At 37.6% G+C, this 19,148-nt stretch overlaps 1 protein-coding gene across 1 annotated transcript; it reads right to left on the bottom strand.

Moving 5' to 3' along the window:
- Positions 1–1,911: 1,911 nt before the first annotated feature.
- gapdh (glyceraldehyde-3-phosphate dehydrogenase) lies at positions 1,912–7,854 on the bottom strand. The gene is made up of 12 exons (XM_051865633.1): positions 7,737–7,854; positions 7,256–7,301; positions 5,154–5,253; positions 4,915–5,021; positions 4,729–4,819; positions 4,526–4,641; positions 3,821–3,902; positions 3,455–3,606; positions 3,076–3,154; positions 2,894–2,977; positions 2,714–2,811; positions 1,912–2,214 (listed from the first exon to the last, which is right to left on the bottom strand). The coding sequence occupies exons 2-12, from the start codon at positions 7,276–7,278 to the stop codon at positions 2,145–2,147; spliced, it is 1,002 nt and encodes a 333-aa protein (XP_051721593.1). The 5' UTR covers positions 7,279–7,301; positions 7,737–7,854; the 3' UTR covers positions 1,912–2,144.
- Positions 7,855–19,148: the final 11,294 nt, after the last annotated feature.

Genomic DNA, 19,148 nt, shown 5'->3' with positions numbered 1-19,148 from the left:
GCACAAATGGACAAAGTATTGAACTAATAGAGTGTGTCAGGGAGCAAAGGAGAATGTAACAGAGTGCTTAAATGAGAGCAGGGAAACTATTTAATTACCAACAGTAAGAGGTTAGAATATTTTAAAATCATTAAACATCAGACCAGGTTTAATAAAACTTACCTTGTAATATTCTCATGATTGGTGACGTCATTGATCGAGGCCCTTTCACTCGTAAAATTGGGGTTAACAGTGAAAGTTTATCTTTGTCATGTTTTGCATTCATAAACCTTGGTTAATGTTGTAATTTTGCGGTGTCCATATTGACTGGACAAGTGGAGCACACATGACTGGGCGGTTTAATTACAGCTTTGTTTCAATCTTGAGCATCAGTTGGGCTTGTATATTCGTTCACACCAAGAACGATAACTATTCTATAAAATGCTCAAGTTCTTTAATTAGTCGAGTGGTTTCTGATTGGTCATTTTTATCGTTCATCAACTGAAAACAAATACACATTCTGGAAGTGATTCTAATGATATCGTTCCTGTTTTGTTATTGTCTGGTTTGAATGGCCCTTAAGGGTTAGTTCACCCCAAAATTAAAATTCTGTCAATTACTCGTGTTGTTCTAAACTGGTAAAACTTTTATTTTCGGAACACAAATGAAGATATTTTTAATGAAATCTGAGAGCTTTCTTTTTCCACTAACAGTCTACTCAACTACCACTTTCGAGCCCCAGTAAGGTAGTAAAGACATCATCAAAATAATCCATGTGACTCCAGTGGTTTAACCTTGATGCACGAGTGTTGTGTTGACACGATGTGAACGTGTGTGGAGATTTACATTTTGCAAATAGTGTTTGTTTTTTTGCACCTACAAAGCACTCATGTCACTTCATTAAATTGAGGTTAAACCACTGGAGTCACATGGATTACTTTAATATTTACTACCTTTCTGGGGCTTGAAAGTGGTAGTTGCATAGACTGTCAATGGAGGGACAGAAAGCTCTCAGATTTAATCAAAAAGATCTTCATTTGTGTCCTGAAAAAGTCTTACAGTTTTGGAATGATATGAGCGTTAGTAATTAATGACAAAATTTTAATTATTTTGGACGAACTAACCCTTTAAGAATGAGAAAAGAAATTTCAAATGATTTTCTCACACGCTGTAATATGGAAGCTTGTTCCCAACCTGGAATAAAATACAAAAGGTAATCGTGACTTTCTCAGTTGATTATTTTTCCTCGCAATTGAGAGTTTACATCTCAGTCAATTGATTATATCTCACAATTCTGACTTTGATTATGAAATTAGAAAAGTCAGCTCACAATTCTGACATTCTCACAACTGCAAGTTTATACTTTGCAACTTAAAAAAAAAAAAAAAAGGCGAGAAGTCTAAAACTACCTTTTGTTCTTTATTCAGTGGCAGGAACAAGCTTCCATACAAAAATTAAAATGGCAAGTGAAAGTTATGGAAACCATAGAAAGCAAGTTAATATTCAGGCAAGAGTTAAATTTACGATAAACATAGTTGAGTACATTTTTGAAGTGGTGAACAAACTACAACAAATCATTTTTGCATTCACATTTGCCCCAATGGCAAGAAACCCCATGATTGAGTTTCCATAACTGCACTTGTTAGAATTCTTGTGCGTGAGTGCTTTAAAGAGCATCGTGAAGCTATTTAATTGGATCTCCCACTATGACCACTGACCAGCATTTACTCATTTGTTGAACCTTCCCAAGATGCTCTTACATCATGCATTTCAAATGAGTCTCCTGTGACCACTTGCATTCTGATTATGTTGAGACCCCCCTCCCTTTTTATTTCATGACTGATTTATTGAAATGAACATTGACAATTTTAGAATGAGTGCTCTGACCCAATAAGTCACTAGATTTAGATGAAATAAAGACAAAAGCTTCCATCCATTTCTCACAAACAGAGGACTTTATTCTGTCACAGGTTGTTAGCAGACAGAAAAGCCTTTTGAAGTCAACATCCATTTTTAAATCTCACAAAAACAGAACAGAGCATCTTCATATAAAAATAACATTGGTCTTCAAGTTAAGCATGTAATTTCCTTCCAGGCATGTGGTGCAAACATCCAACCAGATGAGAGGTGGGTCACGTATATCAAAAGTGGCAGAAAGGTCACATCTACTCCTTGGAGGCCATGTGTGCCATCAGGTCACAAACACGGTTGCTGTACCCGAACTCGTTGTCATACCTGTGGAAGGAAGAGAATGGATTAGTCCCATTCAAAAGCACACAAGCAAAGAGTTTCCAGAAGTATTGTTTCTTGTGCTCTTCAAGTGGAGTAAAAAAAAAAAACCCACTAAAATTGTGAGTTCAGAGGAAACAAATGACCAAGTGAAGCCATATTTACGAGAGAGGAAACTGAATTCTACATCATACACAAGTAGCAGAGTTGCACCACTGAAAGGGCAGAAAGATGACAGACTTCAACTATTACAGTAAAGTCAATACTGAAGGCCTATACATTCAAGCATTTCAGAGAGAAGTGTAATAAAGTCCTATAAATCTCTATAGAGATCAGTGAGAGAAGTCTACATTGAATTATCTTGCTAATTTTACATTCTGTACTTTAACTTTGAATTAATATGTAGTTATTGGGTTTGTTCAAGACGTAAAGGTTACTTTGAGTCAAGTATTACGACGTCACTGAGGTACAAGTTTACTAGGTGCTCTTGAAGGCAGCATCTTACCATGTGACCAGCTTGACAAAGTGATCGTTGAGGGCGATGCCAGCACCAGCATCAAAGATAGAGGAGCGACAATCCCCATTGAAGTCAGTGGACACAACCTGCACACACAAAGATTATACTATGCTGAAGACTTCTCCAAAACTTTTACACTCATAACCTTGACAATTTTTATGTGCATACCTGGTCCTCTGTGTATCCCAGAATGCCTTTCATGGGTCCATCAGCTGCAGCCTTGACCACTTTCTTGATATCATCATACTTGGCCTGTAGTCAGCAGAGGAGACATGAAAAGCCAACAGGTGTCAAATTGAGGTCGTTCAACTGAAACCATTTTTATCATGAAGGTTTGTAAATAAACTCACAGGTTTCTCAAGGCGGACGGTCAGATCCACCACAGACACATTGGGGGTGGGGACACGGAAGGCCATACCAGTAAGCTTGCTAAAAACAGGAAGCGTCAAGCATCAGAATATGTTTGGATCATAGAAAGGGGAAGCAAAAAATGAAAGGACATCAAATACGTAAACTTCCCCAAACAGAACATTCCACTTTTGAGTAAATATCACAAGACACTGATGTAGTTCAGTTAACCCTGACCTTTAAAAAGTGGGCATGCAAACTACTTTTGTGGAAGTGGATGTTGGGTTCTAAAGTACATTTGAGAAATGAGTGAAATTGCAAACTAATAGATGCATTCTTTAAACGTCAGTCGTGATGGACAGACGGGAGTGTGGCACTGACCCATTGAGCTCAGGAATGACTTTGCCCACAGCCTTGGCAGCCCCAGTGGAGGCTGGGATAATGTTCTGACTGGCACCACGGCCATCCCTCCACAGTTTCCCAGAGGGCCCGTCAACGGTCTTCTGTGTGGCTGTGATGGCATGAACAGTGCTCTAAGTAGGAGAGGGGTGAGAGTTAATGTTCTGGGAACGATTATAAAACCAAAGCTTTACTTGCATCAACTGATGCATTTCAGTAAGAGCCTAGTGTATAGCTTGGCCAGGAAAAAGTAGAACAGAACAAATTGTCAGACGCATCACGGCAGGTCTCAATCAATTTTAGGTCAAAAGGCTTTTTGTTGAGATTGGAAAGGCCATTTAATCTTACCATAAGACCTTCAATGATGACAAAGTTGTCATTGATGACCTTGGCCAAGGGAGCCAGGCAGTTGGTGGTGCAGGAGGCATTGCTAGAAAAACAGACAGGTGGATTCAGTCACAAAGAACTTGATTAATCATTTAACAAGATGCAGGGATTTTATCTATGTGGAAGAGACATGTTCAATCACACCCAAGTTAAACAGTTTGCTTTAGTACACCCCCTACAGGACATAACCATGATTGCACATCTCTGCCAGAGCATGAAATAAGTAAATTAACTACACTTTTGCATTTTTTAAATTTAAACAATCCTATCCTATAAAATTTAAACCTGTATAAAAATCAGATAAAACAGATAATGCCCAATTAGTTTAAGTGAAATAGAAAAATAAATAAAATTCATTCTTTAAAATGTGTAAATTTAAAAAAAAATAAATAAAAATATATATAATTCTCTGGTGCATGCATTTTATTTATTTTAACCAGTTTAAAAGAAAGCTAATAATTAAGTTATTAATAATAAAATAATAAAAAATAAAATATTATTTTTTATTATAATAATAATTATTATAATTATAATTATAATAATTATTTTTATTATTTTTATTATTATTTTTATTATTATTATTATTATTTTTATTATTTTTATTATTTTTATTATTATTATCATCAAAATCAATTAAACGCATTTCATACAACTGCATATCCTTACCTGACAACTTTAAGGGAATTATCATATTTCTCATGGTTGACACCCATGACAAACATAGGGGCATCTGCACTGGGGGCAGAGATGATGACTCTCTTGGCACCGCCCTTAAGGTGAGCCTAGCAGGAGAGAGCAAAGGTTCAGACACAGGAAATGAACAGTAGCTTTGATGGCTGACAGCTGATATGACGACTACAACTACATACAGAAGCCTTCTCAATGGTAGTGAAGACACCGGTAGACTCCACAACATATGTGGCACCTGCATCACCCCATTTAATGTTGGCTGGGTCCCTCCTGCATGGAGAGATCATACAGATGGAGAGATCATGAGCACATCTGAGTGTACAGCACTGAATGACGCATGTAATGTTTGTCAGGACAGCACTCACTCGCTGAAGACGGAGATGGCGTGACCGTCAATGACCAACTTGCCGCCTTCTGCCTTAACCTCACCCTTGTACTTGCCATGGGTGGAGTCATACTTGAACATGTAAACCTGTGAAGAGAAGGGAATGATTTTTTTGGATGTAAAATAAAACTCAAACTTCAAAACAGTGTGAAGACTCCAAGTTATAATTCAGGAAATTCAGTCCTACCACTCTGAGGGAAACCAAAATTAGGAACTTGCCATGTAATCAAGGTCAATGAATGGGTCATTGATGGCCACAATCTCTACTTTCTTGGACTGGAAAGCAGCACGGGTCACCAGACGCCCAATGCGACCGAATCTGAGAGACAGAAGGAAATAAACTCATTTTGAACCATTTTCTACAACTGCTACTGATATTTTTAAGAGAATACACTACAGTTCAAAGATGACAACGGAACTACTGTGTTTTAGCACCAAATCAGCATGTTAAACTCAATTTCTGAAGGATCATGTGACACTGAAGACTAGATTTTCAGCATCATTTCTCAAGCGCCGCCATCACAGGAGTAAATTTACACATTGAAATATTTAAGCACGTTATATTTTATTGTATTTGATCAATTATAATGCAGCCTTTGTGAGCAAAGACCATAATCCAACCCCAACATTTCAAAATGTAGGATATTTGTATAGTTCTGACAAATGAAGCAAACTTTCAATAAAATTGGAATTTACAAAAACAAGTTTCCTGTTTCCAATGTTGCACAAATGAGAGCAAATATCTCCAACAGTTAGTCTGCATCTCATCACTAGATGGCACACATGTCACATTTCTGAATAGATACAAAACCACTTCCTGTCCTCATGAGTCCTGTGATCTTGTAACCCACATGTCAAAAGACAGCCAGTGAACAGCTCCACCCTTTACCAAATATACAAAAATGTCCTAACCTTCCAACCATTCACTGTGCTAATAAACTAAACCCTTGAAGAATGGCTCAGTATCATTTAGATAAATGATCCTACCAAAGCATCAGAGACGGTTAGCCAGAGCGTCAGAAGGCTTGCCCTCTGCCATCCAGACTTTGATAAAGAATTTCTGTAGGCCACCAGCTGTCATTGTGAGCTATTCTGGTACCCATAACACCAATGATGCACAAAAGACAGATAAGGAGGACTGCCTGCATGAAAACCTCTTCCATTACAACACTTTCATCTACCCATTAAAATCAATAGGCCAAAGAAAAAACCGGGATCACAGTACATGCTGCTTTGCACTGATAAGACCTACTGATACGGTGGAAGTACAATTTCAAAACATTTGCATGAAGTCCGTAAAGATTGAGAAACTGGCCAAAGGTATAGAGTCACGTAGATACAGCGCTTTTGGTAAATGGGGTTGACCATTTGATCAGTGGAGTTAGACTTTAAATCTTCAGGTTAAATCAAAGCTTGCAAAAAGTAAAAGTTGTAATGTCTATAAAAAGGTGAACAAGACAAAAAGAAACCTTTGAAAAAGTAGCCTATATTTTAGCATACCTTTAAAAAACAAAGTAACACTTTAACTCACTTGTGTTAACATTAGTAAGATCAAAAAGCTGCATTTTCATTAGTTAAGACACTGAACATGAACTTTCCCAAGTAACATTAAGCTGCACAAAACTTTGCAGGACAGTAGGTCAAGTCCTTCAGAAGCTCTAAATATGTTGTGAAATATTGGGTCTACGTGTGCATGCGTGGACATTGATGCAAGTGACCTATGCATGTCGCTTAAGGATCACATGTCTTGTTGCATAACTCTATAAGCTTTGGAAAGGTCACAGCTGGTGCTGGTCTCCCATTGCAGAGACAAATCAGCTGGTCAGTCAGAGACTTGAATTGATTGTTGGATACTGCATTGTGACAGGTGTAAGAAATGGCTTTGAAATGCAGACTCAAAGCAAACTCTGACCCTGGAGTAAAAAGTGAGTCAAAGAGGCCAAGTACACACAGATAAAACGTGCCATTATTTGACGTCGCGATGACGTAACAACGCACACACCGCGATGGCACAATCCCAACACAGCGGCGCGACTGGCTCGCGCAGCCGACGCCCCCGCCAATCGTTCATCAGAATCAATAAGCAGTCCAGTAAGAGGATATTGAAATCTTTCAAAAAGTTTGAATATTTAGGGTGGCTTTCTTCGATTTATTGGCATCTACATTTATACTATTCAACACGCCAAACATTACTATTATAGGTTAAATAGTGTTAGTATGCAAGGCTATCCTGTAAGTGTCTCAAAGTAAACATTTCCAAATAACAAGTGTTAATTTCTGGACAATAACGGTGTTGCATTTGTATGTATAGGAGTTCTTACCCGTTGATACCAACTTTAACCATGATGCCTAATTTGGTCTTGTCCTCTGGAGAAGAGAAAAAAAGAAAACACTCAATTATTTGACTAGCTACATTGCGTCAGTCGAAGCACAAAGTGCAGGTTGTGAACCTGCAAAGCTGAATTGTGAGTGAGTGTGAGTGTAAACTTAATGCCCTATAAACTTAAGTTTATAGTATAGCGCATTATGTTCAAAAATTTCCCTTTAGGCCTAAAACATGCTCATTGATAAGTAATTTTGAGTTGGGCCTAAACAACCGGCTTTAATGGAACATTGTCCCAATCTCTGCTACGTTTTCAACTGTGTCCCACGCATATATAGTTAATATTTAATTTATAACCTCAATAAGGAATTCCTGCCACTACATTATGAACTACGGCTGCATAATAAAACACTCAAATACATTACATGATCCCCCCCCAAAAAAAAGTGTATTTCAAGCTGGTATGAATGTTCATTTACCGTTTGTGAGAAGCCTCTGTTCGTCCTGACACTTGGTGTGAGTGGGCTGATCATAAGCATGAGGTTAATTTATATCTGGTGCGATAGCGGTGGCCACGCCCCTTGGACTTTAGGCCATAATTGCCACGCCCCCTTAGAATGTCAAGGTCATATTCGGGGGAAGTTGGATGAAACAACTGCATTTCTTAAATAATTATAACAAATGCAACCAAGCTTTAACAGAAAGCATTTACATATTATATTAAATATATTATAGACATGTTCAGAGTTTTCCTTTGTCCCTTTGTGAAAGTAGCAGTGAATAAGTTCAAGTTTAATGTCTTCAGTAATAGGCCAGGCCTTTTTCCTGTAACTTCTTTAGTAGTAAATAGTGCATTTGAATAGGCTTTTAAAATAAAACATCATTTGGCATGGATGAAATGATTCAGCATATACATTGTTATTGATCTAGGTGCCAACATAAAGACTTCAGGTTCAATCCTAAGTAAAGGAACCCAAAGATGTGGAGACTTCCTGAGATTTCCATCCCGTGCAATTACTGCATATTTTTGCAGGTGCACTAACCCTGCAAAAAAAAAAAAGACATTTATGATGAAATGTCCTTGCTAATGGTATTCTCTTAAAAAGAAAATCTGATTTGAGCATATCTGTCCACCCTGACCTTCTAACAGTAACTGTCCCAGACTGAGAGCGAGATGAAGCAGGGGATCAAATCGCCCTTATCGTGAGTGTGTGACATTTACAGGAAAGACCATGACCCTTCCCTTTTAACCAGCCATTCCTGCATCCCAGAATCCCTCACATTGGTAGGAAATCCACTGCCTTTGCACCTGGAGAAAAGTTGTAAATCCAAGAAAACCAGAAAAACGATTGAAGAAACATCATTCTTGTTTTAAATGGGACACTGTTTTCCTGTTTGAAACAAGAACAATCTTTTTAGAGAGTGACAGGGTAGATTAATTGCTTGGTTTATAAATTTATATAGTCAATTTCATCACAAAGTGCATTTGATTAATCGCATTATAATCTTTCTGTTATCTGTCAAATTTAGCGTTGGTGTTAATTACAGTAGCTGACTCTTTGTCTCTTTTTCTGCAATTAATCACAGGGTTATACTAGTAATTAACACTGACATGATCCAGGAGATTAGGTGCTCCATCACTGCATGAGGACAGACTGAAAAAATAGATTCATGCTTTAAAGCAATTAGCTGTCATAGTGCAATCTTCCACAGTAAATCTGCACTTTTGTTGCAAGATATGATCTGTGAACTTTGCAAAACTACAGATTTGTCCTGTTTTTTCCTTTCACTTTGAATTAAATTAGTCTTGTCCTGTTAAGTATCAGCTGAGTTTGCACTGTTGACATTTTGGACTGTCGTGACTGCTGCTGTGGTCTTTTGGCTTCTTTTGATAGTTCAGGGGTCACAGAGATGAAGAGGCCAAACTGCGTTCGTCACAGGATATTGAAGTGGGGTGTGATAGTTTTAAAATTGCCATCTCACCCTTTAATCATCATAACTTCCTTATTAAATGGGGTAACTGTAATGTATACTTGTATGTACATATTAATTTCTAAATCATTCTTCTTTTGAAAAGAGGTTAAGAGCTCTCAGCAACTGCCCCTCAGAATAGTGTATGCATATCCCTGCTATCTGCTCCCCAGCCACCAGAGAGAATGTGCTGGACTGTCGCCAGGGTCAGGCTAAAAATACACAAACACTCAAAGGCTGACCCCGCACCCTTTCCACTGCAGCTATCTTGTGCTTCTGTGGAGTGACCTGCACGATCCACTTCGCCCTGTGTCGACTGACTCACATGATTCAGACAGAATCAGACAAGCTTCTGAAAGTAACACTGAGAGACACAAACAGCACGTCTGTCACGTCAAATTTCCAGGTTCACCCCAGATAGCTCAGATTCTTCAGCTGGAAGATTTGTCGGCCAGTTTGTGATTTGTTAAACTCTGGTGACAAGTAGTTGTTTGTTTAAATGCTGTTCTCCAGTGTGGGTGATTCTTTACTAGCTCTGTGCGTTGGTATGTGAGGGTGTTATATATTAACTTCTAACCATAAAGTGGCATAGCTGTTTGAGCTCAGAGTCCAGGATCTGATCTGTCGGGACAAGTCTAGTGTCTTAAGCTTCGTGGTATAGTGCTATCTTGTGGTCAAATTCAAATAATGCATTTATAAGACTGTCTGAGCTGATTTTCATCATTTAAACTGTACTTATGCAAATGTGTTACAATGAGCAAATATATGGATGTTAATAATAGGAAATGTTGGCAGAAGATTGGGTGGAAGATTGATTTGAAGTTAGATTTATGTTATATCAGGGTTAGGAAAAGTTCCTTTAAAGTAGTGGTTCTCAACCAGGAGGCTTTCAATTTGGCCTCAGGATGACTTTTAAAATAACTTAATAAAAACTTAATATAATTCTAAAAGCATATCAAGGTGTGAAGTTTTTTTTAATAAAAACGTAAGTCCTAATAATATAATTATAACAAACATTTTTTTATTAAACAGTATAGTAACTTCTGGAATGACAAAAGTAATTGTGGCTAGTTAATTAATTTAATATATTGACACTCTAAAAAAGTTCTGCTTTATCATAATTACAGCAGAACATACCGGAGGAAATATGTGGTGAATTATATATGTGTGTCATGGCATGGTAAACAAAGGCAAGAGAAGAGGATATATAGCTGCAGCAGTAGAACTGAAAACTGAGGGATGTGTATGAACACAATGAATGAGGAACCAAACAAAACACAGGTGAACATAATCAATTAAACCATAGAAACAAACAAGCAAAGGAAACAAAGTCAACAATTATGACAACAGAAACACAGGGAACTGAAAATACTCAAAATAAGGGTGTGTTTACACAACACCATTTTACACTAAAAACTTTTTATGAGTTTTGGCTGTTTATTTACACAACATTTTGGGGTCCTGAAAATGCAAACTTTTGAAAAAGGGCTTCAAAGTGCAAGTTTTTGAAAACGATGTAAACTACAAAAACACAAACTTGTAAAAACTGTGTGATCATGCGCATGCGTATTATGTGTTCAGTCTGTAGGCATGTAGTGTTTCTTTACAAAGTGACATCGCCAACTACTGGCCTGGCATGCACAATACAGCGTTTTTAGTTGTTTTTGTGGATTTTTGTTGTCATCTATACATAAAACTTTTCCATTTTTAGTACATTGTGTAAACGTACCCTAAAGGCCCCAATATAATCACTGTGAAGTGAATTTCGTTCTTTGCTTTGGGGTAAAAAGAAGTTCGAAATACATGAGCAGCGGTATACTGTTAGCGAACATCCTGATGCCACCCACACCTCTGAGAGCGGCGTTTAAAAAAAAAATTAAATATGTGCTGCACACTTTCCTTTCAATAAAATAAACACAACAAAAAATGACAGCGATGAGAAAACACAGTTCTTTATATACCACTTCATACAATAAATAGTTTTAAAACAAGCAGCTTACAGTATTAAACATGAAAAAAAAAAACCACAACAACAACAACAAAAAAACTGTGTCAATGTCTCGTTCAATTAGAATTACAACTTCATTTTCTACTATAAAGCAGCTCTCCAGTGTGTTCATATCTTTACTTGTGAACGTCCGACCTCAACGGACTGAACAGAAGAATTAACTGGAGAAGATATCCATGTCAAATAAGGTGGAGCCTTAGAGCTACATCTAACTATTACATAATTGCCACAGACCAATGGTAGTTCAAAGGTGTTTACCAGCCAGAGTGAACTTTTCCAGCAAGTTCGATTTGGCAAGCTGTTTCGAACTCTTGAAATGAACACAAAATGAACTTTTGGCCTGACTTTGTTTGAAACGACGACACACTGGTTCGTTCTTCGATTTTGCTTAAAGTATACAGAAACAGAGAAGCTGTGTCAATATGAGGGGCCTTTGAATATCGTATTGTACAATGGGATGCCTTTAAAGGAATAGTTCAACCAAAAATGAAAATTCTTTCATCATTTACTCGCCCTCAAGTTGTTCCAAACCTGTATACATTTCTTTGTTCTGCTGTACCCAAAGGAAAATATTTTGACACCCTTGTGTCATTCCAAACCTTTATGACTGTCTTTCTTCTGTTGAACACAAAATAAATTATTTAGAATATTCACTTTTTTTTCTATCCAGTGAAAGTAAAGGTTGACCATGGCTTAAATATGTACATTTAAGTTGTTTGGGCTACTTTTATGGTACTTTTTGTACATTATTCTCAGTTTTGGTGCCCATTCACATTCACTGTATTGCTCGGGCATTCTGCATTATTCTGCCACATTCTGCATAACGTCTTTTGTGTTATATTTGAAAAAGAAATTAATATAAGTAATGACAGAATTTTATTTTTTTATTTTTTGGATGAAATGACCCTGTAAAGAACTGCAAGTAAAAGAACACCTATAAAAACACCATAGCTTTATACTCACTTTGGGGTAGTTTAATGATATTTAAGAGTAAATTAAAAGTAAATCACTTTATTACTGGTAAATCATATACTGTAAAAAAAATAAAGGATAAAACAGAGGACAGAGATCTTCATAAGCTCACCAAATTATTTTAAACATGGTTAGTGCCAGATACTTATTACTTATGGCAGACACAAAACACTATTCAGTTTTTAGAAAGACAATTTGTTGCTATACTAATAAAATATGTAGTTCAAGTTAAGATTTTATGGCTAAACATAGTAAGGATTTTGTTTTTTATACAAGCTATAATCCTAACACCCACACATACATTTCACAGGCTGATTTAGTGGTAAGAATTGAAGGGATTTTTCATGCAGTTCCCAAATGATTTAATGGTTGTGGATGTATGTGAGACTACCAATTGCTTCTCAGTATTAGAAGAGGATTTTTTTTTTTTAATTGTTTAAATCCATTTACAATAATTGTTAATAGTACATCACATTGTTCAATAAATTGTTTCCATGAGTAATTATTAAGTTCCTTAATTAAAACTAAATAGCTTGCACCTCACATAGCCACCACTAAACCCTAGACTTCCCACTAGGATGTGGATGTGTGTCAGCCTGCGTGTTCTTGTTCAATGGGAGCTGATTAAGACTGTGAAAATCCTGCCACATTCTTCCAATTTGCATATTTGCAGCCCATAAGAAAAAAATGATGCAGAAACAGGTGGAACTCCTTGATTTGCAGTGTGTGGGAGAACACACTGATAATAACCTGCATGGGTTTAGAAAAGCGTAATAAAAACGAAATTAAGATACATGCAGAATGCAAAAAGAAACATGATGGGAGAAATTTTATTCATGCAAAAAGTACAGAAGGTGAGCAGTATATGTTTACGTTCTATAACTCATGCATTTTTGAGACTATTTGAGACATATCCATTACTTTCCATAACCTTTGTTGACTAGTAAACTAGCAGAATATCAAAATGAAGGTCATTGTAACTCATCTACATCTCAAGGAACAAGTAAAACACTTTGCTACCTTCATTAAGAAATAAATATACAAATACAGCTAAACAACATGTTACTTTAAATCCAATGTAAAAATAAGTATATTGAAAGACACGATATAATGAATTTGTCCACCTAACTTTGTACAACTTTTTTTCATAGGGTCCCAGACAAGAGTTTGGTAATGACCTCTATACCTAAAGCTAAGCAGGACAACAGTCATCTCATCGTCTCAGTCCATCTCTCAGTTCATTATTAGCAGCCGAGGCCACTCATAGAGCCGATCCGATCCAGTTTCAAGCCAAAACAGCCGCGATTCCATCCCCTCCGCAACCGGTCCGGTGGAGCTCGCTTCTGATTGGCCAAAGCCCCCTTCAAGAGGCGGAGCCAGGCATTCTCGCTCTGCACAGGTATGTCAATCCACTTGGGATACTCTGCAACCTTCAGCCCAGAGCTAAAGGTCTGCATGGGCTCTTCCGACTGGTCACTCGTGAGGTTCTCAAGATCATCAAGGGTCAAAAGGTCATTGTAGCGCTCAAGGAACTGCTCAATGACCTGCATTGTAGAGATAGGAAATATGTTTCAATGGCTGTTTATGACTTTAAAAATATATATGTATACAAGTACTGAGGAAGCCCACCTGCATGGCTTTGTCAGGGGTGTGCAGGGCTCGGGTGTGGCCCGGCAGCGGATTGGCCAGAAGGACTAGAAGCACCACAAATACAGAGGAGCACAGCATGGTGCAAGCGATATTGGCCCCAGATACACCACTAATGCGAGTCGGTATGGACAGATTTAGATGAACAGATTTAGATGAATACACTCAAACACGGATAAAGAAGAGAGACGCATGGGAGTACAAACAAAAAAACATTCTGCAGAAAATACTACACAGTACATACAAAGAAACACAAAACACAGAAAGAGGTTAGTTTGTGTTAATGTCATGCATTAAATCATTTTGAACAAACAGATATTATTCAGATTCTAAAACAAAATAGAATCTTAGAGTACACTTGACAATAAAAAAAAATAAAAAAAAATAAAAAACAGGTCACGCTGCACCCATATGCATATATGAAATAAAGTCTTTTTTTCATGTAAATACATTTCCCCCTCAAAGTTTTTTTTTATTATTATTTATTTAACATTACAAAAATTATTCTCATTAGATAAGTTTAATGCAGTACACTAAAAATGACAGTGATTTTCTATTTAAATCAGCATAAAGACTACAGCATACTACTATTATGATGTATAAAAACCTCTGATGTCATTAACTTTTTCACATTACAGGAATAAGTTATTAATAAGTTAATAAATTATTTACTTGTTTCTTTGTGCATTACGGTAATGACAATTTGAGGGAGTGCTAAATTTTCATGAAAACAAAATATAACATGATTACCAATGCATAAAAGTTCCTTAAAGATAAAAAATAGCCTTCATTTTCTATAAACATATATAATATTATTTTTATTTTGGGGTAAAATATCACCCAGACATGTTCTTGGCAGGTTTTATAAGATTCACCCATATGCTGTGGAGAAAAAATTGCTTGCAAAAATGGCAAAATTATTTTATAATTATAAAGTAACAGAGTCTTAATGATATAAATCTCAAAAAATAAAGTTAAGAAGTTATACAAAAATAATAGTATTTAGTAAAATTCATAGCAAAAATCTGAACTGAAAATAAGAAGATAAAGTTTTGTTTTACTCACCAATAATAGTTCGAGGATCTTCTAAAACCTGACTGAATGTTTTAGTCCTGCTCCATTCCTCTCTCTCTCTCTCTCGTCTCAGTTTTTGGCACCTGCTAAGAGCATCCCTGTCTTTCCCTTTCCTCTCTCTTCCTTCCTCTGAGTGCAGGAATTTGATTTAATGCGAGTGGTGTTTGTATGTCAGTGTGTGTTTGTGTGAGCTTGGTAAGTATGTTAATAGTAACGATGAGGTGTCTATATATGCTTTGCTCGTCCCCCTTCCACTCACACAACACACACCTCTTTTCCCTCCCTTTTCTCTCTCTCCTTATCTTAACGTCTCTCGGGTGATGTCAGAGGTATCGAGGGGGTGTTTGATGTTGTCGGGGTGATCAGGCAGGGGGATGCCACCTTCTGCCTGGAATATGACATCATATGCACGCACATCGCAAAATAAGTCGTGACACAAATGCAGGGCACCACAACCAGGTGTTGCCTCCCTCCGTTCTCTACTTTAAATGATCTCATCCTTCCTTTTTTCATTCCTCATCCATCCATCTCTTGTCTCCTCGCATCCTTCTGTTTGCAAGGTGCGACTTTGGCTGCCAAAAGCACCACAGGCTGGCAGAATATTGTGTCTGTTGAGAGGATGCCAACACTTTTTTAGTGGACTTAACTCAAGGAGATATATAGAGCTTTCAGTGTCTGTTTGGATAGGAAAGAGATATTTCTTGCTGTTCCTGTGTCATACACACATGTAAAACAAATGCTTGAGTCCTAAAGTCATGGTAGATGTCCATCATCGGAAGTGCATGAGAATAAAGCTCATTTTTAAAGTGCATTTGCATTGTAAGTCATTTATTGAATATTAAACCTTGATTTTTCCCCCACCCTATTAATTTGCTCTTGTGGGTCACTGTGAGAAATGTCTTTGTGTCTTTCCTTTTATTTTTTTTCTCTCTCTGTGAGTGCCATCACAGACTGCCAGTGCCATCTGCTTACTGCTCCCCCCGGCCTCAAGAACATGATACAAGAGCCTACACACACACACACACACACAATGATTTTTATACCGCACAAACTGTAAATTCTATCCCCTAACCCTGAACGTGCCCATCACAGAAAACTTTCTGCATTTTTGCATTTTCAAAAAACATCACTTTGTATGATTTTTAAGCCGTTTTCCTCATGGGGACCAAAAAATGTCGCCACAAGAGCAAGGATTTCGGATATTGTCATCTTAGAGGGGCATTTTGTCACCATAAAGTATAGGACCACACACACACACATACAACCTTACACGTGTCACAAGAATATAACTGAAAAACTGTTTAGCATATGGTGGTTTACTGTGTCATAACATAAACATATTGTATAACTGCATCAATAAAGTCTTCACGATCACCATGTGCATTCAGATATTAAAAAAGTAATCGTGCCTTGCATCATTTACACATCATTTACAGTGATTTACTGTGTCGCAACATACATATACTGTATGTGGGTCATTCTCAGGAAACTGTGCTATTTTTTTTTTAAACCAGAGGATTTTTTTGGGAACTGCATCATAGAAAGAATAATTCTAATATTGTTGTACTTTTTGTAAATATATTTTAATTTCAATAAAAGAAAAATGTAGGAAATTTTAAAGTATTTATACATTCAATGTTCCTCCATCATGATTTCAAAATTATTTAAAATAAGACGAAACAAGCATTGAAATAAGTTAAAACAACTAAAAATCAAGATATTTCTAATTTTAATTCACCCCCTTTAACAACTGTTTGAAGAAGCAGTGTTTCTATAGTATTGAAAAATTTGGATCTATGAGGTAGCTTGGTTTTAGAATTTTAAGACCTAGAAAAGCCATGTAAATTAACGAAATCAAATGCCATGGGTATTTTTAATAATGAATATACGTTTTAGTTATTTATTTTATCATATGGAAATTGTGAAGAAATATATTTTTAAAAATTTGTTTGCTTAATCCTTATCCATTAAATCAGGAACAACTGTTAGTGTCGTGTAAATGAATTTCTTAAAAAGAGTGGGAACTCTGAATGACATTCAGCTCCTAAAACTTCTGGAGTCCTGAAATTTAATTATTTTAATTATTTGTTACCTTTTTATTTACAGAAACTAGAAGTACAATTATATTAAATGTTTGGAAAACAAAACTAGGGCCAGGGGTTCCTTCGAATATTGTTGTGGACAATGGAGGCCTTGGAAAACATTAAACGTTACATTAAACATTAACATTAAACGTTTTATTTATAATGCATTGTCACAACCCAACACAATCATTTCACTTTACCATAGCATAAACGCAATGTACGATTAATTAATGATCCAAATCTCATCATACAGACACAACAGTGGTCTATCACAATAATAGTCTGACAAGAACACTTCTAGAAAACCACACACACACACCCTGAGGTATCCCTGGCTTCATAAAAGCATCAGCGTCCAGAGAGGGGCTCTTGTGTTTGATCAGGTTGAAGCCAGTGTTTTTACGGTTGTGTACCCTGTCTGAGTTTCTCACACTGTGAAGGATCGCAGGTTTATCCAGCCAGCTGCTGCCACTAGCAACCAATCCAGTAGGAACCTAGCAATAGAGCGATTTAAAAGATCTAATTACTTTATTTACATTACAGTGCTTATTTGCTTTAATTACAGATATAAGTCAAATTAAAATGCACCACATATAATATACTAGTTGTCAAAAAGGTTTTTCTATTTACAAAGTCATAATTTAGTATTTGACCACTTTCAATAATAATTTAAACAATTTTTGCTGCTTTATCTTTACTTTGCACATTCACAAATTAAATGTGTAAAAGCACTTTGCAAAACTTTTCTATCCAGCTTGATATGCTTCCTTCTGTAACAGCCTCTGCAAAACTTGTATTACACTATGACAGTTTAAAAAACAATCCACACACTGCAACATATCACACCAGATTGTGAAATTTTGACCAAAATGATCAGGGATCTTTAATTGCTCATTTCTAACAGTGGGATCCTTCAGAAGGATATATGCAGAGCCATAGGTGCTACACACAGCCCGGCCGATAGAGGTAACAATGTGTTTGGTGGAGACGTGGGCTTGGCAGACCTTGGCAAAGTCGGTGCGCCTGAACACAATGATGGAACCGTAAGGAAGGAGGAGACTGGTGGAGCCAGAGGGGTGGGGGCTCAAGGCACAGCTGAAGACTCGGAAGTCTGAGGCGGAGTCAAAGCAACGATAGACTAAGGTGGAGCCAGAGGGACAAGGGAGCCCCGCAGAGCCTGAGGGATAACAGACCATGGTGGAGCCGAGGGAGTGTTGAGCCAAGTTGGAGCCGATGGGTCGTGGGGTTATGGTGGAGCCCAGGGTCAGAGGCTTGAGGTGGAGCTGAGAGATCCACAGGCCAATGCGGAGCTGATGACTGGAAAGTCCCAGGCAGATCAGAGTAGCTGGGTGGAACCACAGATAGAGGAGCCTGGGGGCTGAAGGGAGACAATGGAGGCAAGGCAGAGGAAGTGGATGGATGAGCCAAGATTGTCCAATCTTGCTCCTGGAGGGCCACTGTCCTGCAGAGTTCCACTCCAACCCCAACCCCCAATAAAACACCTGAACCAGCTAATCAAGGTCATACTAGGCATACTAGAAACTTCCAGGCAGGTGTGTTGAAGCAAGTTGGAGCTAAACTCTGCAGGACATTGGCCCTCCAGGAGCAAGTCTGGACACCTGGCTTAGGCAGAGGTGAAGGGAGAGGGAGGCTGGGTGCAACCATCCATGATGAATGAGACTTGGAACAGTGACTTGAGCAGTGCCAATGGCGACGAAGGTGACTTGGAGCTGGATGAGACTAACGGAGATAGTAGACCAGGAACCATTTCATAATCCAGCAAAATGTTCATGTGGTCTGAACTACCAGCCACAAAGACAACTTAAGACTGATCTAAACCAGCAGAGACGAGGACGACTAGGGACTGGGCTTTTCCAGTGGCAATGAAGACGACTTGGAACTGGTCTGAACCAGCAGAGATGAAGATGACTTGGAATTGGATGAGACTAATGGATGGTAGAACAGGAAACATTTCATAATCCAGCAAAATGTTCATGTGGTGTGATGTGGTTTGAGACTTTATTAACGTCCAAACCTACAACAAACCCTACCCTTAAAATAATGCAAATATAGTGTTGGTAGCACAATCTGATAGGTAGTATTTTTCATCAAGACACTGGATCACACACCTGAAC

The sequence above is a fragment of the Ctenopharyngodon idella genome, chromosome 16 (genome assembly GCF_019924925.1).
Source record: "Ctenopharyngodon idella isolate HZGC_01 chromosome 16, HZGC01, whole genome shotgun sequence".
NCBI lineage: Eukaryota > Metazoa > Chordata > Actinopteri > Cypriniformes > Xenocyprididae > Ctenopharyngodon > Ctenopharyngodon idella.
Note: the sequence above shows the minus strand (reverse complement) of the source record. Positions and strands in the feature narration are given on the sequence as shown.